The sequence below is a fragment of the Protopterus annectens genome, chromosome 15.part0, assembly GCF_019279795.1.
Source record: "Protopterus annectens isolate FY-2018-M chromosome 15.part0, PAN1.0, whole genome shotgun sequence".
In the NCBI taxonomy this organism is placed as follows: domain Eukaryota; kingdom Metazoa; phylum Chordata; order Ceratodontiformes; family Protopteridae; genus Protopterus; species Protopterus annectens.
The window spans coordinates 651,768,464-651,788,569 of record NC_056749.1 but is presented as its reverse complement, the minus strand read 5'-3'; the positions used below and the strand labels follow the sequence as shown (position 1 = coordinate 651,788,569).

At 36.4% G+C, this 20,106-nt stretch overlaps 1 protein-coding gene across 1 annotated transcript in view; it reads right to left on the bottom strand.

Moving 5' to 3' along the window:
- Nucleotides 1–650: 650 nt before the first annotated feature.
- Nucleotides 651–20,106, bottom strand: part of LOC122789982 (interleukin-13 receptor subunit alpha-2-like) — a 764,082-nt gene continuing 744,626 nt past the window's right edge. Inside the window, exons 11-12 of the mRNA XM_044057489.1 lie at nt 1,969–2,110; nt 651–1,691 (exon numbers count right to left, since the gene is read on the bottom strand). Coding sequence (XP_043913424.1) covers nt 1,678–1,691; nt 1,969–2,110 — 156 coding nt within the window. The 3' untranslated portion in view covers nt 651–1,677. The remainder of the gene's footprint in view (nt 1,692–1,968; nt 2,111–20,106) is intronic.

The following is a 20,106-nucleotide window of genomic DNA, read 5'->3' as shown; positions in this document are numbered from 1 at the left end:
GCCTGACTAAAAGCATCAGCCAAAATAAGATAGTGCTTATGAATAATTCCTCTCTTTAAAAAGGCATAATTATTAATATAAGCAAATATTTATGTTGAAAATAATTCCTCTAATAATCAAATGTCAGACAACAGAAGTAAGTTAGCTATAAGACTTCGCAGGGATTTTTTTTTAGAATTGTTAGCTCAGCTACTTGTTAGGAAAAAATAGAATGGAAAGGTCACAGCAGCCTGAAACAAGGATCACACACTGATGCATTTTAACAGCAGGAATGGCTCTTCTATTAGAAGTTTCATAAAACATGTATTGATCAGTACTTTTCTATTTCTATAAAAACATTCCTAAACTATGTGTAAAGAATGCAAATAATATAAAATACATGATTTGTAAAATGCACATATATGCCATAAACATCAAAGAATCAGGAAATGTATATTATTCCATTTCATACATTATCTACACAATGTATGACAGGAGCAGTTGTGCCTTGAATATACACTTTGAGCACATTATATGATGTATCTTTAAAAACACAAATACATTCATAATAAAATATTTTAATGGAACATGAAGAGAAATGTTAAAGTGGCTATAAATGTAACCCAGTTAAAATTTCAGCTATATCAGTGCATTGAGTACAAAAAGTTCTAAGTTTAGGATGCCAAGGTGCCATTTATTTACTTTAAATTTAGACAAATTATACATTTTCACTAAGGTCTTGTAACCACCTCCCACCTCAACCTTCTCCACTTTTGTTGTTATAATGGAAGAAATGGGTGCGAGACACATGGAGGAAAACTTTTCTATAGCCTATATATTTTCTTTTAGTCAGAACAAAATCTTTAATCAAAGACTCCATTATATTATAAAATAAATTCCACACATCTTGGACATGTACAAACTTCCTTCTTATGGTCCCAATGTTTTTATAACATTTTTGATGGACTTGTAATCAGTTTGATAATAGTTTCCTTTATCCATATATACACAATTAATTTTCCATTGAAGATACATTCAGGATTACACCTCACTACCATATATCTGAATTATTGGTCTCTCTTCTGTTCACTATTAATGAGACCTTGATTGTAGGGGATGATAAAATAACATCCTGAATATTTCTCTTTCAGGTTGGACTAGCTTATACAAAGTAACTGATAACTGGAGAACTATTAAAACCATGTTTTTTAAGTCTTATTTACTGCAGTCTTTTTAAATCAATATTTGGGCTGTTTAAATTGCCACTAAGAATATAGTTGGCACATAAAAACATATCCAACAAGTTATTCCATCCATCTCCTTGTTTCTTGACAGTTCATTGATAGTCTAAAAGCCTATAAAATAAATTATTGAACTTTTTCCCAGGACAGCCAGTAATACACAGTTTCACATCTTTCACAATTACAAACTAATTAAACTTTTATACATTCCATCACATACTCTGATACTCATGCCCCTCTCTTGCAGCTCTTATTATAGAATTACATACATCCTGGGTCACCCAAAGGTCTGTTGTACAATGTTCTTCAGTATATTCCTCCTTTTCTTGTTGTGTAAGTCGTCACTTCCTGATTTACTGAAATGCAATTGAATCCTGATGCATGTTTGAGTTTTCTTCCCTGCCAGCCTCTGATCTTTGTAAGGTAATTGGTTCTTCCAAAAATTGATCTACGTACTTTATTTTAAATTTCCTGCAATATTTAAATTAGTTCTTCCATCACTGACCATTTCATATTAACTACATAGACAGCATCATTCATTCTTATATGCAGAAATATGAGAACTGAATGAGAGAATTAAATCTGTAAATTCATTTCTAGTTAATAAAAATAAGCAAGACTTTTGATACATATTCAAAGAATAGATTTAAGCAATTATGAAAGAAAAGTTAGAAATATATTAATTCAATCATTAGTCTATTGTTGGTTTTTATTAACAAATGTAAGGCATACTAACATATCAGCTTACCAAATTCAGCTTCCTCGCTCCAGTCACTCCACTGTGCTTTTTTGTCTCTGCATGTGTTACTGTACCTCGCTCGAACTCTGAAAGTGTATTTTAAGCTGGAGTCGAAGCTAGGCACTGGAAAGATGGTTTCAGTCCACAAATCCTTGGTGGGGGGGGGGAACAGAACAATTAAACAGTTGTTCATGTGATCTTTTCTAGAAAAAACAATTATATCACGTACACTGGAGAATAAGCAAAATATACCAGGTACTTCCTTCCAGGTCAAAGATTTCTGATAGTCCAGATAGTGAGATAAGGAAATAAATTAAACTGACACATTTTAATGTCATGTACATCATGACAGAATGTAGAGCTCATAACTATCTTTCAATAAATGCATCTAGAAAAACGACAAGCTTTTACTCTGAAGTCACCTACCAATTTGGTGCACTCGCACACAAACTAATGTTGTCCTTCTAATAAAACGAACCATATGTAAAACATAAAAATACAAAAATATATATTTAAATATATGTGGCCAATTTGCCATACTCCTATGGAAACATCTCATGAAATACCATGCAAAATATTTTGAACATTTAAAATATTTACTGTACATAAGCTGCATTAACAAGGGCATTTTAATTATGCAAACTTAGACTTTCTGATACCTTTAAAGGAATGTTGTACTTTGTTTTATTCCCTATCAATGAAAAAAAAAAAAAAAAGTCACTTTGACATTTCTCTAGAGGTTATACATAGGACCCTCAGTTTCGAGAACAGTGCCATTTTTTTTTAATGAAATTGCTACAGGTATGGCAGTTGGCACTGTGGTCGGTGTTATGTTGATCCCCAGTTTTTCCCAATAATGTTTTTGCAATTGCAATGTACAGTACACACTGATGTCATAGTTCAAGAATGTTTACTCTTTTTGGGGCTAAGACAGGAAGGACATGTAATGATGGCAATAGTTTTGTCTTATGGGAGGTCATGCCATCTTCAAACTTAGCACTTTTAATTTTTAAATTTAAACCAGTTTTTTTCTTTTTTGTTCATTAAACACTGACATGAATTTTGAATGCATAATAATTTAAGTAAGCATTTTAGTGGTTGGTTTTACATTTAATTAGTACAAGAGGAAAATACAGTGAATGCCACCCCAGACAAAAAAGCAGCTGTTTTTTTTTTTTCACAAATAACTGAAAAACTAGATGTTGAAGATGCTTTACTTGTTCTATCCCTCCCCCTTAAAACCAGCTGTGACCAGTAATCATCAAAATATTTTACAAGGAAAAAAATTTAAAGCAGCTATCTGTAAATGAAAAACCTACAGAAGGAAACCTAGATTATGAACAGCAAGAGGTTGTTGAATGGCAGACACCGACTTCCAGCTCTGATGTTCCCCCATTTCAGACTACCAAAAAATTATTTAAAACTCCACAGATGATATCAAATAGATTAGATTATTCCTATTTAGGAAAACACATGGTCTGGATTTTCAGATGCAACTAAGCAGATGATTTGATAATTAACTGCGAACACCACATCTTCTTTACACTATATTATTTCTGTTTTCATTATATGAAGAAGTTCACTAGCTATAATATTAATTTCAATAATGCAAAACTTTTTTATTTCACTTACTCAAGTAGGATATCAACCGATCGCAGTAGTTCAGCACTTAAAATTTTTTGGTTGGTTTTACTGAAATACTCAGCAATATACAGCAGAGCACACAAAAATCTATCTGTAATAATATGGGGAAAAAGCTAAAAACTGGGAGACCGCAATCTTTTACATGAAACATTAATCTTTTCAAGTTAAAAATGTATCCCCAGTGGTTCTTTTTCTTACAAAATGCAGTAATCCCCCCTAAAATTATAACATTAAAAGAATTTGGTCAAAATTCTTCTGGAGAAGTTGTTCCCCAATAATCCACTGGGAGGTACTAACTTAAACTTATTCTGAATATAACATAACAGACCCCCAGTTGTATTCAGTTTTTCAAATGCTAGTTAACTTGTTTAAATGGAACACAGTCTGGGTATTATATACAGACTGGCAACTGTGTCTTTAATCAGTTAATTTCTCAAGGTACAACTTTCCTTGGTTTTCTTGGTATCCTGCCAGTTTGAAGCTAGACTTATTTGACAATGTAGAACCTGGAATAGATGCATTCCTTTCAATTATTCTGTTTAGCTGCTTCCAATGCCATGAATACAAACGTATGTCCATCATTCAATGCTATATGGTTATACAAAGCATTATGCCTATTGCATAATTTAATATCAGACATGTGCTTAAAAATCCTGTCTTTGAATCTGCAGAATATTAGAAGGGGTGACAGAGTGAGACTGAATTTTTGGAAATCCAATGGATCATTAGAATGGGAGTTGATAAAGCCCCAGGATTAAATGAGGTTGTCCCTTTAAGGCCAGCACTTAAGGAGGGTTCATTATTGAATTTGATTGGCTCATTTGAATATAGAGTGGGAGTGTGTCTTAACTTGTGTACTATCTGAAGAAGGGTTACACCCAAAAGAGCTTATAGTGCACTTTTATCTGGATTCACTGTTGTAATAAATATTGTCTACTTGGCCTGGTGGTTCTTGCCTTGGGATTTTCTGTGTTCATTAAACTGTTGTCTGCTTATTACTGCCCATTGGTATTTGATGCTTTATACAATTTCTGCTGTGTGAGTCACTGTATTTCTTCTTTTATTACAAGTATATTGCCAAATACCCTGGATCACAAGTTTTCTTTGATGGCCATGGAAGTTATTAAAGAAAGTTTGAGAAGAGGCGATCTATTCAATAGAACAAAAATTGAGACTGGATGAATTACTGACTGACAAATTGACAAGTTACATGGCTTGAATGGTATGGCCCCTTTACAGCCTTTGCTCAAGGGGAGGGGACTTCTGAGATGACTGAGATTGACGGATCATTACTTTTAAAACTAGGACGTTCTGCTAAGAAAACCGGATATGAAGCAACTGCAAAAGCACTTATCCACTTGTATTTATTTTTATCTTTGTTTACTTTGAGTTTCATAGTTTTTATAGATTTTGTTTGATTATATTAAACTAGCTTTTAACCTCCACCATGGTGGCACAGCTTTACTTTGTTTATACACAGACTTTTGATAAAATGTAATATTGCAGCAAAAGAGAAATACAGCAACTATCCAAAGGTCGTAGCCCAAACGAAAAAGCAAGATGAATGTCAAACAGAGCACGACCACCACAGGAAAATTAACAGGATCCAGTATTTATTAGGACAAGCGCTTTCACATGCAACCCCTGCATGCTTCTTCAGATCTCAATACAGCCAAGAAAACCAACTCATTTATATACCTTACTCAATTACAACCAATTAATGAATTAAGCAATTAAATAATCAAAAATCAGTAAATACTTAAAAACTAACTCTAAAGTATTGTCATGAGGCAGATGATAAGCTGCCCTCAAAATGCATGCGCTTCACCCAACTCAATACAAACTATAAATATACCAGCAAAATCCAACAAAACTCATAAGACATCGTTGTATAAAAATCTGCATATATAAAAAAGTGATAGTGATCGAGTAGATCATGGTTTTAGGTTTAGGGTTTTACAGCTGGTGCATACAACCATTAGGGAGGGGCAACAACATGAATTATTTAGAGCATGTTGAACTTTCATGAATTTTTAAGTTAAGAGTTCATGTGGAGCCAGGTTTGAACCATCATATTAGTATTAAATCCATATTAGAAGCTCATAATTAAATGGTTAATAATATCCATTTAATCCAATATACTTAGAAATTTGATAGTATTTTTATATGGTTATGAAATATATATAATTGTATAATTGTCAGTGAATATATTCTATTTCTTTTATTATTGATTTAACTAATACTGTATATTAAAATTTTATATATGCAGATTTTTATACAACAATGTCTTATGAGTTTTGTTGGATTTTGCTGGTATATTTATAATTTGTATTGAGTTGGGTGAAGCGCATGCATTTTGAGGGCAGCTTTTCATCTGCCTCATGACAATACTTTAGAGTTAGTTTTTAAGTATTTACTGATTTTTGATTATTTAATTGCTTAATTCATTAATTGGTTGTAATTGAGTAAGGTATATAAATGAGTTGGTTTTATTGTATGTATTGAGATCTGAAGAAGCGCGCAGGGGTTGCATGTGAAAGCACTTGTCCTAATAAATACTGGATCCTGTTAATTTTCCTGTGGTGGTCGTGCTCTGTTTCACATTCATCTTGCTTTTTCGTTTGGACTACCACCTTTGGACGGTTGCTGTATTTCTCTTTTGCTACATTTTCCTTTTTTTTTAGTACTGGTTGCCATCACACATATGGATGTACCTGGAATAGAACTTGACTATAATCCTGAGAATATCAGCCTTAATCGGAGATGGAATGATATCTTCGATGCACAGAATAACCCTTTACTCTCGTTGGAATTATCTTTGCCTGTGACATCATCTTTTTCTTATGAATTTAATGACTTATCCAGAGAACTTGAGAATAATCTATATAAATTGCAACGGCTTGTATGGCAAAGAAGGCACATGGAAGCGAGTCTACATTTTAATTTAGTACCGCGTGGCATGAGGGTTCTATGCATGCCGACTTATGGCGACAGCCATCCCGAGCTATTGAAAAAGTGACAAAAGTTGAATTTGGAACTGAGCTATAGTTATATGAATTTCCTGATTGAGTATTTCACCCCCACTGAAGCTGCATTATCAATTTCAGTAGAGACTTTGAACAAAGATCTACGTACCCACTTCAAGGGAGATGTATTTGAGAAGAGACTTGATAATATATATACACACAAGTATCCCTATATAGTGACAAGTTGCAGCAAATTAAATATCGGAAGCTGCAACGAGACTATAGGGATTTTTCAACGGAGCAAGTTTTTCTTTGGCCGAAAAATCATCAGAATGGAAAGAGAAATGGCTATAACAATGGTACTAACAGCATATATGGTAGAAATAACCGGCATGGTAATGATTCTGTAGTATGGAACAATACTCATTTAAGAGATATACAAGATAATGGTGGTAGCTTGGTGAATGGACTGGAACCACCAATCACGTCTCATCCGGAAAGGTCTGACTTGATTACTTCACCGGTGGTAGCTACACCCCCTCCGAATCAACAGGCATTAGCTGAACCTAAGGACAATATTACTTTGGGAGCAAGACCTAAAGCTCCTAATAAGAACTTTGAACAGTTTTTTTCTTTTCCTATGAAGTTTCGAGAGACATCCAGGGTCGAACAGGGCCGCATAAACGGAAATTTTCAGGGGAGCCTCAAGGTAAACAGAAAACCAAGAACTGAATCAATTGGTTTTTAATTTTTCCAGTGTAGAACTTAATGCTGTGGATTACACATTGCTGAATAAAGGGCTTTTATCCCTTCTCAGCTGAGTGACTTAAGTGAACTGCTAATTGATCTAAGACTTTTGGGTATGGTTGCCCTGAAGTTAATGTTTCCTAATGACGCGTTAAAATTGATTATAAATCGACAGACTTTTAAACGCAAGAGTTCTTTTGTTGCCTGAAGCCAAAGTTTGAACAGATTTTGCCTTTTCTTCCATTTTCTTCATTACCTGCTGGGCAGGTGTACCAAACAAACTGGTCTTATCCATAGGAGCATCTAATAACTTAGCTTTAATATGATCCGGTAAGACTTGTTCCTTCAGCCATGCATGTCTTCTTATCACTGTGCCAGTCATGGCTGATCTAAATGAAGCCTCCAGTGCATCATAGCCACATTTTAAGGAATGGTTACTAACCTGTTGTATGTTATTTACCATTTCTAATACATATTTCTTATCTATAGAGTCATCAGATGATAGTTTTAGTTAACTGATCAAGCATAAACTCTTGGTATTGTATCATGTGAAACTGACAGTTTAAAGCTCTAGCTGAGAGAGTAGCTGAGGTATAAACTTTTTGCCCCATCTATCTAAAGACCTGGCTTCCCTTTCAGAAGGAATAGGGTTTTTTGCTGTGGTCGAGGCTACTGCCTTAGGCCCCTGGGAAATAGTTTCGGGGTCTGCAAGTGGGGCCTTGTATAGGTGATGATGCGTGTCTGGTACCCTGTAAAATCTGTCTGGTTTGGCAGGGGCTGGAGGTAAGGAGTCTGGTGCAGAGCAGACATCATTAAAGGCATCGTCCACAACAGAGGACAGGAGGAATAGCTAAGGGCCTGTGTTGTGGAAGGTGCAGAAAAGTCCTAAGTCTTTTCTGGAATCTGAGAAATCCTGTTGCTGCCATTGGAATTGTTCTCGCATGGCATGTAAGGTTTCCCCAAATGAGAATTCTTCAGGTGGAGAAGCAGCTGGGATGGATTCTTCAGCATCTGAGTCTTCATAATTGGAGAAAGGAGCCTCTGGCTGGTCTGTAATATCTGAGTCATCCGCAGAATCATCAGAGGACACAGGCTCGGGGCTCTGCCCTAGGTCTCTTCTCTAGGGGCTGAGAGGCCCTGTCTGGGTGAGATTGAGATCCCCTAATTAAGGATATTAAATCTTCTGCCAGAGTAAGCATTTGTGAACTAGAAGTAGGCCTGGTTGAGGGGGGTTTAACAGGCACTGATTTAGTAGACTTGGCTGCTTTAGCCCTGGCAAAGGCCTTAATGGACATGGCTGCAGGAGGCCTAGCAGCACCACGTGCTGGGGTAGAGACATCCAAAGGGATGGTGTCTGATAATTCACTAGAAACCACTGTAGTAGGTAAAATTTCAGAGGCCGATTCAAGTAAGGTAGCAGGAACCTCAGAAGTAGTCAAAGATTCAGCTGTGCTTTGATCAGTTTTCTCGGTTTCGACGAAACCGAGACACTCGCGTTTGCTTCACCATGGTTTCGCCGAAACCGCGGACCGCGAGTGTCGGTCTTTCTTTGCGTTTTAACAATTTTGGGTAGTCGGAGGATCCGACGGCATAATGTACGCAAATTCTGAACCGAAAAACTGTTCAGCAAACTCCGACCGACGCCTAAGCGCTCGCGGTTGAATGAAGCACAGGCGAACAGGCTGCTACGTCGTGGTCTGGGCCTAAACAAGGCAAACAGTAAGAGTGGAAATCTTTATGAGGTATTTGTTTCCCACAAGTTAAACAGTTATTGACTTTTTCTGACATCGGCTGAGGCAAGACAGAGTCCCAACGGGTACTTAGCTTTTAGAAGTCTTCGAAGTAGTATTCGGTAGTAGAAATCTCTGGATCCGACCGACCGGCACTTGCGAACAGCTTCTGCTTCGGGCGCCACGCGGCAAGAAAGACTGAAGAAAATGGCGTCGGCTGATGCTTTATACCCGAGACCAGCAGAGATGACGCCGGCTGAAGTGCGACATCAGCCGAAGCCGGACCCGGACTTTGGAATCCGGCCGACTGCAGGGCTGCCTGACGACAGGACAACCCAGTTGTTATGACTGCAGATGCATCCATGAAGGACATCTTTTTTATTTCACTTACTCAAGTAGGCTATCAACCGATCGCAGTAGTTCAGCACTTAAAATTTTTCGGTTGGTTTTACTGAAATACTCAGCAATATACAGCAGAGCACACAAAAATCTATCTGTAATAATATAGGGAAAAAGCTAAAAACTGGGAGACCGCAATCTTTTACATGAAACATTAATCTTTTCAAGTTAAAAATGTATCCCCAGTGGTTCTTTTTCTTACAAAATGCAGTAATCCCCCCTAAAATTATAACATTAAAAGAATTTGGTCAAAATTCTTCTGAAGAAGTTGTTCCCCAATAATCCACTGGGAGGTACTAACTTAAACTTATTCTGAATATAACATAACAGACCCCCAGTTGTATTCAGTTTTTCAAATGCTAGTTAACTTGTTTAAATGGAACACAGTCTGGGTATTATATACAGACTGGCAACTGTGTCTTTAATCAGTTAATTTCTCAAGGTACAACTTTCCTTGGTTTTCTTGGTATCCTGCCAGTTTGAAGCTAGACTTATTTGACAATGTAGAACCTGGAATAGATGCATTCCTTTCAATTATTCTGTTTAGCTGCTTCCAATGCCATGAATACAAATGTATGTTCATCATTCAATGCTATATGGTTATACAAAGCATTATGCCTATTGCATAATTTAATATCAGACATGTGCTTAAAAATCCTGTCTTTGAATCTGCAGAATATTAGAAGGGGTGACAGAGTGAGACTGAATTTTTGGAAATCCAATGGATCATTAGAATGGGAGTTGATAAAGCCCCAGGATTAAATGAGGTTGTCCCTTTAAGGCCAGCACTTAAGAAAAGGAGGGTTCATTATTGAATTTGATTGGCTCATTTGAATATAGAGTGGGAGTGTGTCTTAACTTGTGTACTATCTAAAGAAGGGTTGCACCCAAAAGAGCTTATAGTGCACTTTTATCTGGATTCATTGTTTTAATAAATATTGTCTACTTGGCCTGGTGGTTCTTGCCTTGGGATTTTCTGTGTTCATTAAACTGTTGTCTGCTTATTACTGCCCATTGGTATTTGATGCTTTATACAATTTCTGCTGTGTGAGTCACTGTATTTCTTCTTTTATTACAAGTATATTGCCAAATACCCTGGATCACAAGTTTTCTTTGATGGCCGTGGAAGTTATTAAAGAAAGTTTGAGAAGAGGCGATCTATTCAATAGAACAAAAATTGAGACTGGATGAATTACTGACTGACAAATTGACAAGTTACATGGCTTGAATGGTATGGCCCCTTTACAGCCTTTGCTCAAGGGGAGGGGACTTCTGAGATGACTGAGATTGACGGATCATTACTTTTAAAACTAGGACGTTCTGCTAAGAAAACCGGATATGAAGCAACTGCAAAAGCACTTATCCACTTGTATTTATTTTTATCTTTGTTTACTTTGAGTTTCATAGTTTTTATAGATTTTGTTTGAGTATATTAAACTAGCTTTTAACCTCCACCATGGTGGCACAGCTTTACTTTGTTTATACACAGACTTTTGATAAAATGTAATATTGCAGCAAAAGAGAAATACAGCAACCATCCAAAGGTCGTAGTCCAAACGAAAAAGCAAGATGAATGTGAAACAGAGCACGACCACCACAGGAAAATTAACAGGATCCAGTATTTATTAGGACAAGCGCTTTCATGTGCAACCCCTGCATGCTTCTTCAGATCTCAATACATACAATAAAACCAACTCATTTATATACCTTACTCAATTACAACCAATTAATGAATTAAGCAATTAAATAATCAAAAATCAGTAAATACTTAAAAACTAACTCTAAAGTATTGTCATGAGGCAGATGAAAAGCTGCCCTCAAAATGCATGCGCTTCACCCAACTCAATACAAACTATAAATATACCAGCAAAATCCAACAAAACTCATAAGACATTGTTGTATAAAAATCTGCATATATAAAAAAGTGATAGTGATCGAGTAGATCATGGTTTTAGGTTTAGGGTTTTACAGCTGGTGCATACAACCATTAGGAAGGGGCAACAACATGAATTATTTAGAGCATGTTGAACTTTCATGAATTTTTAAGTTAAGAGTTCATGTGGAGCCAGGTTTGAACCATCATATTAGCATTAAATCCATATTAGAAGCTCGCAATTAAATGGTTAATAATATCCATTTAATCCAATATACTTAGAAATTTGTATTTTTATATGGTTATGAAATATATATAATTGTATAATTGTCAGTGAATATATTCTATTTCTTTTATTATTGATTTAACTAATACTGTATATTAAAATTTTATATATGCAGATTTTTATGCAACAATGTCTTATGAGTTTTGTTGGATTTTGCTGGTATATTTATAATTTGTATTGAGTTGGGTGAAGCGCGTGCATTTTGAGGGCAGCTTTTCATCTGCCTCATGACAATACTTTAGAGTTTGTTTTTAAGTATTTACTGATTTTTGATTATTTAATTGCTTAATTCATTAATTGGTTGTAATTGAGTAAGGTATATAAATGAGTTGGTTTTATTGTATGTATTGAGATCTGAAGAAGCGCGCAGGGGTTGCATGTGAAAGCACTTGTCCTAATAAATACTGGATCCTGTTAATTTTCCTGTGGTGGTCGTGCTCTGTTTCACATTCATCTTGCTTTTTCGTTTGGACTACGACCTTTGGACGGTTGCTGTATTTCTCTTTTGCTACATTTTCCTTTTTTTTTTAGTACTGGTTGCCATCACACATATGGATGTACCTGGAATAGAACTTGACTATAATCCTGAGAATATCAGCCTTAATCGGAGATGGAATGATATCTTCGATACACAGAATAACCCTTTACTCTTGTTGGAATTATCTTTGCCTGTGACATCATCTTTTTCTACAGGTAACATTGGCAATTTTAATGAATTTAATGACTTATCCAGAGAACTTGAGAATAATCTATATAAATTGCAACGGCTTGTATGGCAAAGAAGGCACATGGAAGCGAGTCTACATTTTAATTTAGTACCGCGCGGCATGAGGGTTCTATGCATGCCGACTTATGGTGACAGCCATCCCGAGCTATTGAAAAAGTGACAAAAGTTGAATTTGGAACTGAGCTATAGTTATATGAATCTCCTGATTGAGTATTTCACCCCCATTGAAGCTGCATTATCAATTTCAGTAGAGACTTTGAACAAAGATCTACGTACCCACTTCAAGGGAGATGTATTTGAGAAGAGACTTGATAATATATATACACACAAGTATCCCTATATAGTGACAAGTTGCAGCAAATTAAATATCGGAAGCTGCAACGAGACTATAGGGATTTTTCAACGGAGCAAGTTTTTCTTTGGCCGAAAAATCATCAGAATGGATAGAGAAATGGCTATAACAATGGTACTAACAGCATATATGGTAGAAATAACCGGCATGGTAATGATTCTGTAGTATGGAACAATACTCATTTAAGAGGTATACAAGATAATGGTGGTAGCTTGGTGAATGGACTGGAACCACCAATCACGTCTCATCCGGAAAGGTCTGACTTGATTACTTCACCGGTGGTAGCTACACCCCCTCCGAATCAACAGGCATTAGCTGAACCTAAGGACAATATTACTTTGGGAGCAAGACCTAAAGCTCCTAATAAGAACTTTGAACAGTTTTTTTCTTTTCCTATGAAGTTTCGACAGACATCCAGGGCGAGGTCGAACAGGGGCCGCAGAAAACGGAAATTTTCAGGGGAGCCTCAAGGTACGAAACAGAAAACCAAGAACTGAATCAATTGGTTTTTAATTTTTCCAGTGTAGAACTTAATGCTGTGGATTACACATTGCTGAATAAAGGGCTTTTATCCCTTCTCAGCTGAGTGACTTAAGTGAACTGCTAATTGATCTAAGACTTTTTGGGCGTATGGTTGCCCTGAAGTTAATGTTTCCTAATGACGTTAAAATTGATTATAAATCGACAGACTTTTAAACGCAAGAGTTCTTTTGTTCCTATAATGCCTAGTAATGTAGATTGTTTTATCAGACTATGTGAAAATGATTTTTATTCATATTTCTCTAAAACTGAACATAGATGCAAGTATTTTAACTTAAGTAAACAGCAACAGATTTCTTTATATACTTTATCTAAAAATGATAATTTAGTGATAAAACCTGCAGATAAGGGGGGTGGGATAGTGCTATTAGACGCTATCGACTATAATTTGGCTATGTTTAACATGCTAAAAGATGACGCTACTTACAGTGAGATTGATCATGAGCGTTTCTTGAAGGTTGTTGCTAGAATATATGATGACCTTTATGATCTACTGATGTGTAGGCAGATAACACAAGAGCTTTACAACTATTTTTTAGTTGAGACTCCCCTTATACCCTGTATAAAAGGGCTTCCTAAAGTACACAAGAATATTTTACCCTTGCCGATTAGACCTATAGTAGCTGGTAATGGATGGGTGACAACAGAAAATATCTATTTTCATTGAGAGTATATTGGGACCTTTGCTCAGGAAGATACCCACTATACTTAGAGATAGTTATCAACTAGTTGATGAATTAGCTATGATTGCCTTTGATAATATAGGTCCACCCGTCTTATTAGTGACGCTAGATGTTAAAAATCTTTTCACCTCTATCCCAAATGACTACGGAGTCCAAGCTATAAGAGAAACTCTATGCTTAGGAAATATTAGTACTGACCAACAGATACTTGTCTGTACTCTATTAGAGATAGTGTTAACTAATAACATCTTCATTTTCAAGGATAAACTATTCATACAAAAATGGGGAGTCACTATGGGTACCCCATGTGTGAACTCCTATGCAAACTTAGTGGTTCATTACTGGGAGAATGAGTTTATGTTTGGTAGTACATTTTATGGTCAGGTAACATTATACAGAAGATTTGTAGATGATATTTTATTCTTTTGGAAGGGTAGTGTTGAAGAGCTTTTAGCTTTTATCTGCTACCTAGAAACCACTACGAGTTTCTTGAGATTTACACTAAATTATTCATACACTCAGGTGGACTTCTTGGATATAAGTATAGTTAAAAATGAGGATGGGAACATTTCTACAGGATTGTTTAGGAAACCATGCTGGAAAAATGCATTGTTGCATTACACCAGCATGCATCCCAGATTTGTATTTCCGAATATGGTAAGTGGACAGTTCATCAGAATCAACAGGATATCTAAGGATCCTGTGAACAAACAGACTGAATTTAAGGATATGCAAATGTTATTCAATGATAGAGGCTATAATAGCGCCATGATAGATGAAATACAGGCCATGGTTTTTGATGGTGTGAGAGGCAAGAATAGGAGTATGAGTTTGTATAATAATAAGTGTTCTTCATGTAGTATTCAGGTTAGGTTCCTGACAAGGTATACTAGTGATAATAGTAAAATAGTGGACATTATAAAGAAAAACTGGAATGTATTAACTGTTGACCCCCTGATTCTGAATATAGTAGGCTCCATTCCAAAGTTTACTTATAGGAATAGTAAAAATCTTAAAAGGATTTTATGTAAGCAATACTGTCATATTCAACGTACTATAAACCGGACGAACAAACTAGGAACATACAGTTGTAACAATTGTAGGATGTGTAGATATATAGTTAAAGAACAATGTTTTAAACATCCCACCTTCGAATATATTTTTACACCTAGGTTCTATGCAAATTGTATTGATGAAAACTTTATTTATTTAGCGACATGTACACAATGTCCTGCATTTTATGTAGGACTTACCTCTAGGAAATTAAAAGACAGAATCTATAACCACATTTATGATATGAAGAGGTTAGACCAACGCAATGCTTTAGCGAAACACATTAGTAATAGAGTAGATCATGGTTTTAGGTTTAGGGTTTTACAGCTGGTGCATACAACCATTAGGGGGGGGCAACAACATGAATTATTTAGAGCATGTTGAACTTTCATGGATTTTTAAGTTAAGAGCTCATGTGGAGCCAGGTTTGAACCATCATATTAGTATTAAATCCATATTAGAAGCTCGTAATTAAATGGTTAATAATATCCATTTAATCCAATATAATTAGAAATTTGATAGTATTTTTATATGGTTATGAAATATATATAATTGTATAATTGTCAGTGAATATATTCTATTTCTTTTATTACTGATTTAACTAATACTGTATATTAAAATATTATATATGCAGATTTTTATACAATGATGTCTTATGAGTTTTGTTGGATTTTGCTGGTATATTTATAATTTGTATCGAGTTGGGTGAAGCGCGTGCATTTTGAGGGCAGCTTTTCATCTGCCTCATGACAATAGTTTAGAGTTAGTTTTTAAGTATTTACTGATTTTTGATTATTTAATTGCTTAATTCATTAATTGGTTGTAATTGAGTAAGGTATATAAATGAGTTGGTTTTATTGTATGTATTGAGATCTGAAGAAGCGTGCAGGGGTTGCACGTGGAAGCGCTTGTCCTAATAAATACTGGATCCTGTTAATTTTCCTGTGGTGGTCGTGCTCGGTTTCACATTCATAAAAGGTAATATTCTGAGAAATGTCATTGCAGGCTTTGTATATACAAGTCCAATCTTCTGGCCATTTAGTCTGCATGTTTCAGGGCTCCCTCTAGTGAGTCCTGATATTTCAAAAGGTTACTGCTTTTAGTACAACAAACTTTTCCTCACTAGGATATGCATCTTGAGTAGAGATTAATATGCAATATCGTGTACCCAAGATGTACTCGACTGACTAGTAACAGTGAAGAGGAGGATGGATGTATCTATACACACACACACACACACACACACACACACACACACGAAAAACACTGGCACAACTGATTGAAATATCAGTTTATTGAACTTGCTGGATGTTTTTCTGTGACCCTTTCCATACTGTGGTCGGGATTCTGCAGTTGGTATATATAATTAGCAATGGGTATAAGTGAATTTTTTTCTTTCTTTTCAATAAGGTGCTGACTGACAAGTTGAGTTTGATCAACTGCATTTCGAAGCATTGAGGTTTCGATGAATGGTCATACATCCCTATATCTTGTGACAAATTTACATTCTGTGGTTTGAATAATGTGTAATAGTTGCATTTATGCACAAAGTGAAAGGCTAAAGTGCCTGTATACAGATACATTTTAAAGATCGTAGCTGCTGGTTCACAGCTCACAAGAGGAAACAAAAGCAGTCAATTGCTTAGATCCTCATATAAACACAAACATATTTTTAAGTTACATTTCAATCAAAATTAAGTTGTACATTCATCTCTAAGGTCATACAACTTTAAGGTTCAGTGTGGGAGCATGGTACCCCAAATGGGAGATTCAAGGAGACTTGGCACCCTAAAAAAAAGTATTAGATAATTTTGCTTTATACAGACCCTGCAAATTCTACTTTATTTAAAATTGCATACATTGGTAATTTTAGTCATTTTATCTAGTTCAAATGGTCTTATATTTTATTATAATACTTGTGTACAAAGTTCCTAGGTGAATGCACAAAGTATTGAAAGTGAGGAGACCTCTATTTAATGGTTCAATTGCTATTAAATGCTGGCTAAGTTTTGTTCTCTCTCTGTCTCTCCTTTTCTTTCAGGAAGATTAGCAAACTGATCTTAGTAAGGTGCAGAAGAGGATGAAAAAGAGGATTCAAAGTTTCCACAAGTTCCCTTTAACCTAAATAATTCATAGTCTCAGGATCAAACAGAAAATGGTTCATGCTGTGAAAAACATTGTGAATGCTCAGAATGATCAGTGACCATTATACAGATTCACAAATGTACTCTCTTACAATGACAGTTAAATGCCGTCCAGGTGGATGCTGGGGATTTACCAGTCAACTACTTGCCTCTGCCTACATTTGGGATTTGGGTATGTGCCTGTACCTACATTCTTAGCTCAATTTGAAGGCATGATTTCAATTAAAGTGAGAGATTAAAAATTCTAGACAAAATACTATTATAAAAGACCAATGCACTTTTCTTCAAAAAGATAATAAAATACTGCAAATTTACATAAAAAAGCTTGAAAAATAGATGTAGAAAAAGGAGGTCTGTATGTAAGAAAGGCATTTACAACCTGACCTATAACATTTGCATTTTCACTACAGTTATCTGTTTGCCCCATAAGTCACAGTGGTGCAATGGGAGCATTGTTGCCTCACAGCAAGAGATTCTCTTTTTCGATTCCAGGCTGGAGTGCCTTTTGTGTGGAGTCTGCAGGTCTTCCCCGTGGCAAAGTGGTGTTCGAAAGACATGCGTGAATAGGCGTGCCTTTGTTGAAGGTTGGGCATCGGGCTGGCAACTTGGCCCCATAAAAATCTACTGCCAATCATTAGCAGACAGGAGTTCCGCTGTGGTGACCCCTAACCGGGAAAAGCCAAGAAGACAAACAAACAAGTTATCTGTTTGCCCCATGCACATTTCAGCATAAACTCGTACAGTCTTTGGTCTTCCATTTTTTCTTACGTTTGTTATGGATATATTTTTTCCATGAAGAAGCATTTTTGCAAGCAGGTAATATTTTCCCCCATCCATTGCTGAACTGTGTGTTCCTGATGAAATCCTACCAAATCTGGTAGCTGTATGTACATGTTTGGGTCATACCCAAGACCCCACCCTTCCACTTGTTCACTTCCTTATGAAATACGGTGTGATCCAACAGCCTTTCCATGAATAGTTTGCTAAGTTATTCCACCTTATTTTGGCAGCCACTTTGCCACTGTCTTCATGAAGAGTATAGGCTCCTTAACTGCATACAGTGTTCTAGATAAAATACTGATATCTAATGACATGGTACATCCATAATCATTGTCTTCTGAAACGCCCATCATACTTCCAAACCAGAAATTAATTTTATTTTCTCAATGTGTTTTGTGGCACACTAACATACTATAAATAACAAAAATGTACAAGATAGCAAGTCTTCCTTATTCACTCTTTGTAAGATGTGGTATGCTTATTTCTGTTATACCAGCACTGTGGCAACTGGCAGTGCTGCATTAAAGATGGCTACCAAAAAACTAGCCAGAAATGCATAAACATGTTACTTTTCAGTTCAAATGGAGTACTTGTTTTCTACTGTTGCTTAATTGTCAATGGTTCTAGATACTCTGTAGCAAAACTTGCATCCTTACCCCTTACACACAAGTAGCCCCCAAGGCATATACCTTTCAAGGTGGAGCTCCTTATTGTGCGAGTAACTTGGGTGAACGGTGTGAAGGTGGCAGTAATAATGAGAATCTTTAAACAGGATTTTATGTAGTTAGAATATTCAGAAAAAACTGCCTATATCTGTCTACTATGTTCATTTGTGTGGACAGTTACTTTCTGTGTTCTGATTTATCTTCTTTCGGCTGTTCCCATTAGGGGTCACCACAGTGGATCATCTGCTTCCATTTCTTCCTGTCCTCTGCATCTTGCTCTGTTACACCAACCACCTGCATGTCCTCTCTCACCACATCCATAAACCTTATCTTAGGCCTTCCTCTTTTCCTGTTACCTGGTAGCTTCATCCTTAGCATCTTTTCCCCAATATACTCAGCATCCCTCCTCAGCACATGTCCAAACCAATGTAATCTTGCCCCTCTGACCGTCTCCAAACCTTCCAACCTGGGCTGACTCTCTAATATACTTATTCCTAAACCTGTCCACCCTCATCACACCCAGTGCAAATCTTAACATCTTTAACTCTGCCACATCCAGATCTAACTCCTGCTTTTTTGTCAATACGACTGTCTCCAGCCCATATAGCATAGCTGGCCTCACTACCCTCTTGTAGACCTTCCCTTTCACTCTTACTGGTACTTTACTGGTACTAGTCTGTCACAAATTACATCTGATACTCTTCTCCACCCACTCCATCCTGCCTGTACCTCTTCTTTACCTCTCTTCCACACTCACCATTACTCTGAACTATTGATCCCAAGTATTTAAGCTCATCCACCTTTGCCACATCTACTCCTTGCATCCTCAACATTCCTTATCCTCCCTCTAATTCACACACATATGTTCCGTCTTAGTCCTGCTGACCTTCATTCCTCTTCTCTCTAGAGCATATTCTCCATCTCTCCAGGGTCGTCTCCACCTGTTCCCTAGTGTCACTACAGATCACAATGTCATCTGCAAATATCATAGTCCATGGGGACTCCTGTCTGATCTTGTCTGTCAACCTGTCCACCACCACTGCAAATAAGAAAGGGCTCAGAGATGATCCTTGATGTAAATCCCACCTCCACCTTAAATGCATCCGTCACTCCCATTGCAGACCTCACCACTGTCACACTACCCTTGTATGTATCCTGTACCACTCTTACATACTTCTCTGACACTCCTGACTTCCCTCATACAATACCACAACAAACATCCTTTTCGCAAAATCCACTACCATCTGACCTTCTATAATGAAATTGAAGGCAGTACAGGAATAATTCACTTTATAATCAAACATGAGTTTCCACAAGCTCATCTCACCTTTTTGTTTTTCATCTTTGCATCTATTTCTCACATTAAGAATGATTGGTTATGTGGACACATACTGACCAAGTCTGAAACTATTCACCAATATGTCATGGAAAAGTCCCATCGGATAAGGCAGAAAGCACTACTGTTCTAAAAATTCATTTGCATGCACTTTACAGTAGCCTTTTAGTTTTTTCTTCCAAGATGCAATTGAATGGTCTGCAATCAGTTAGAGATGATCAT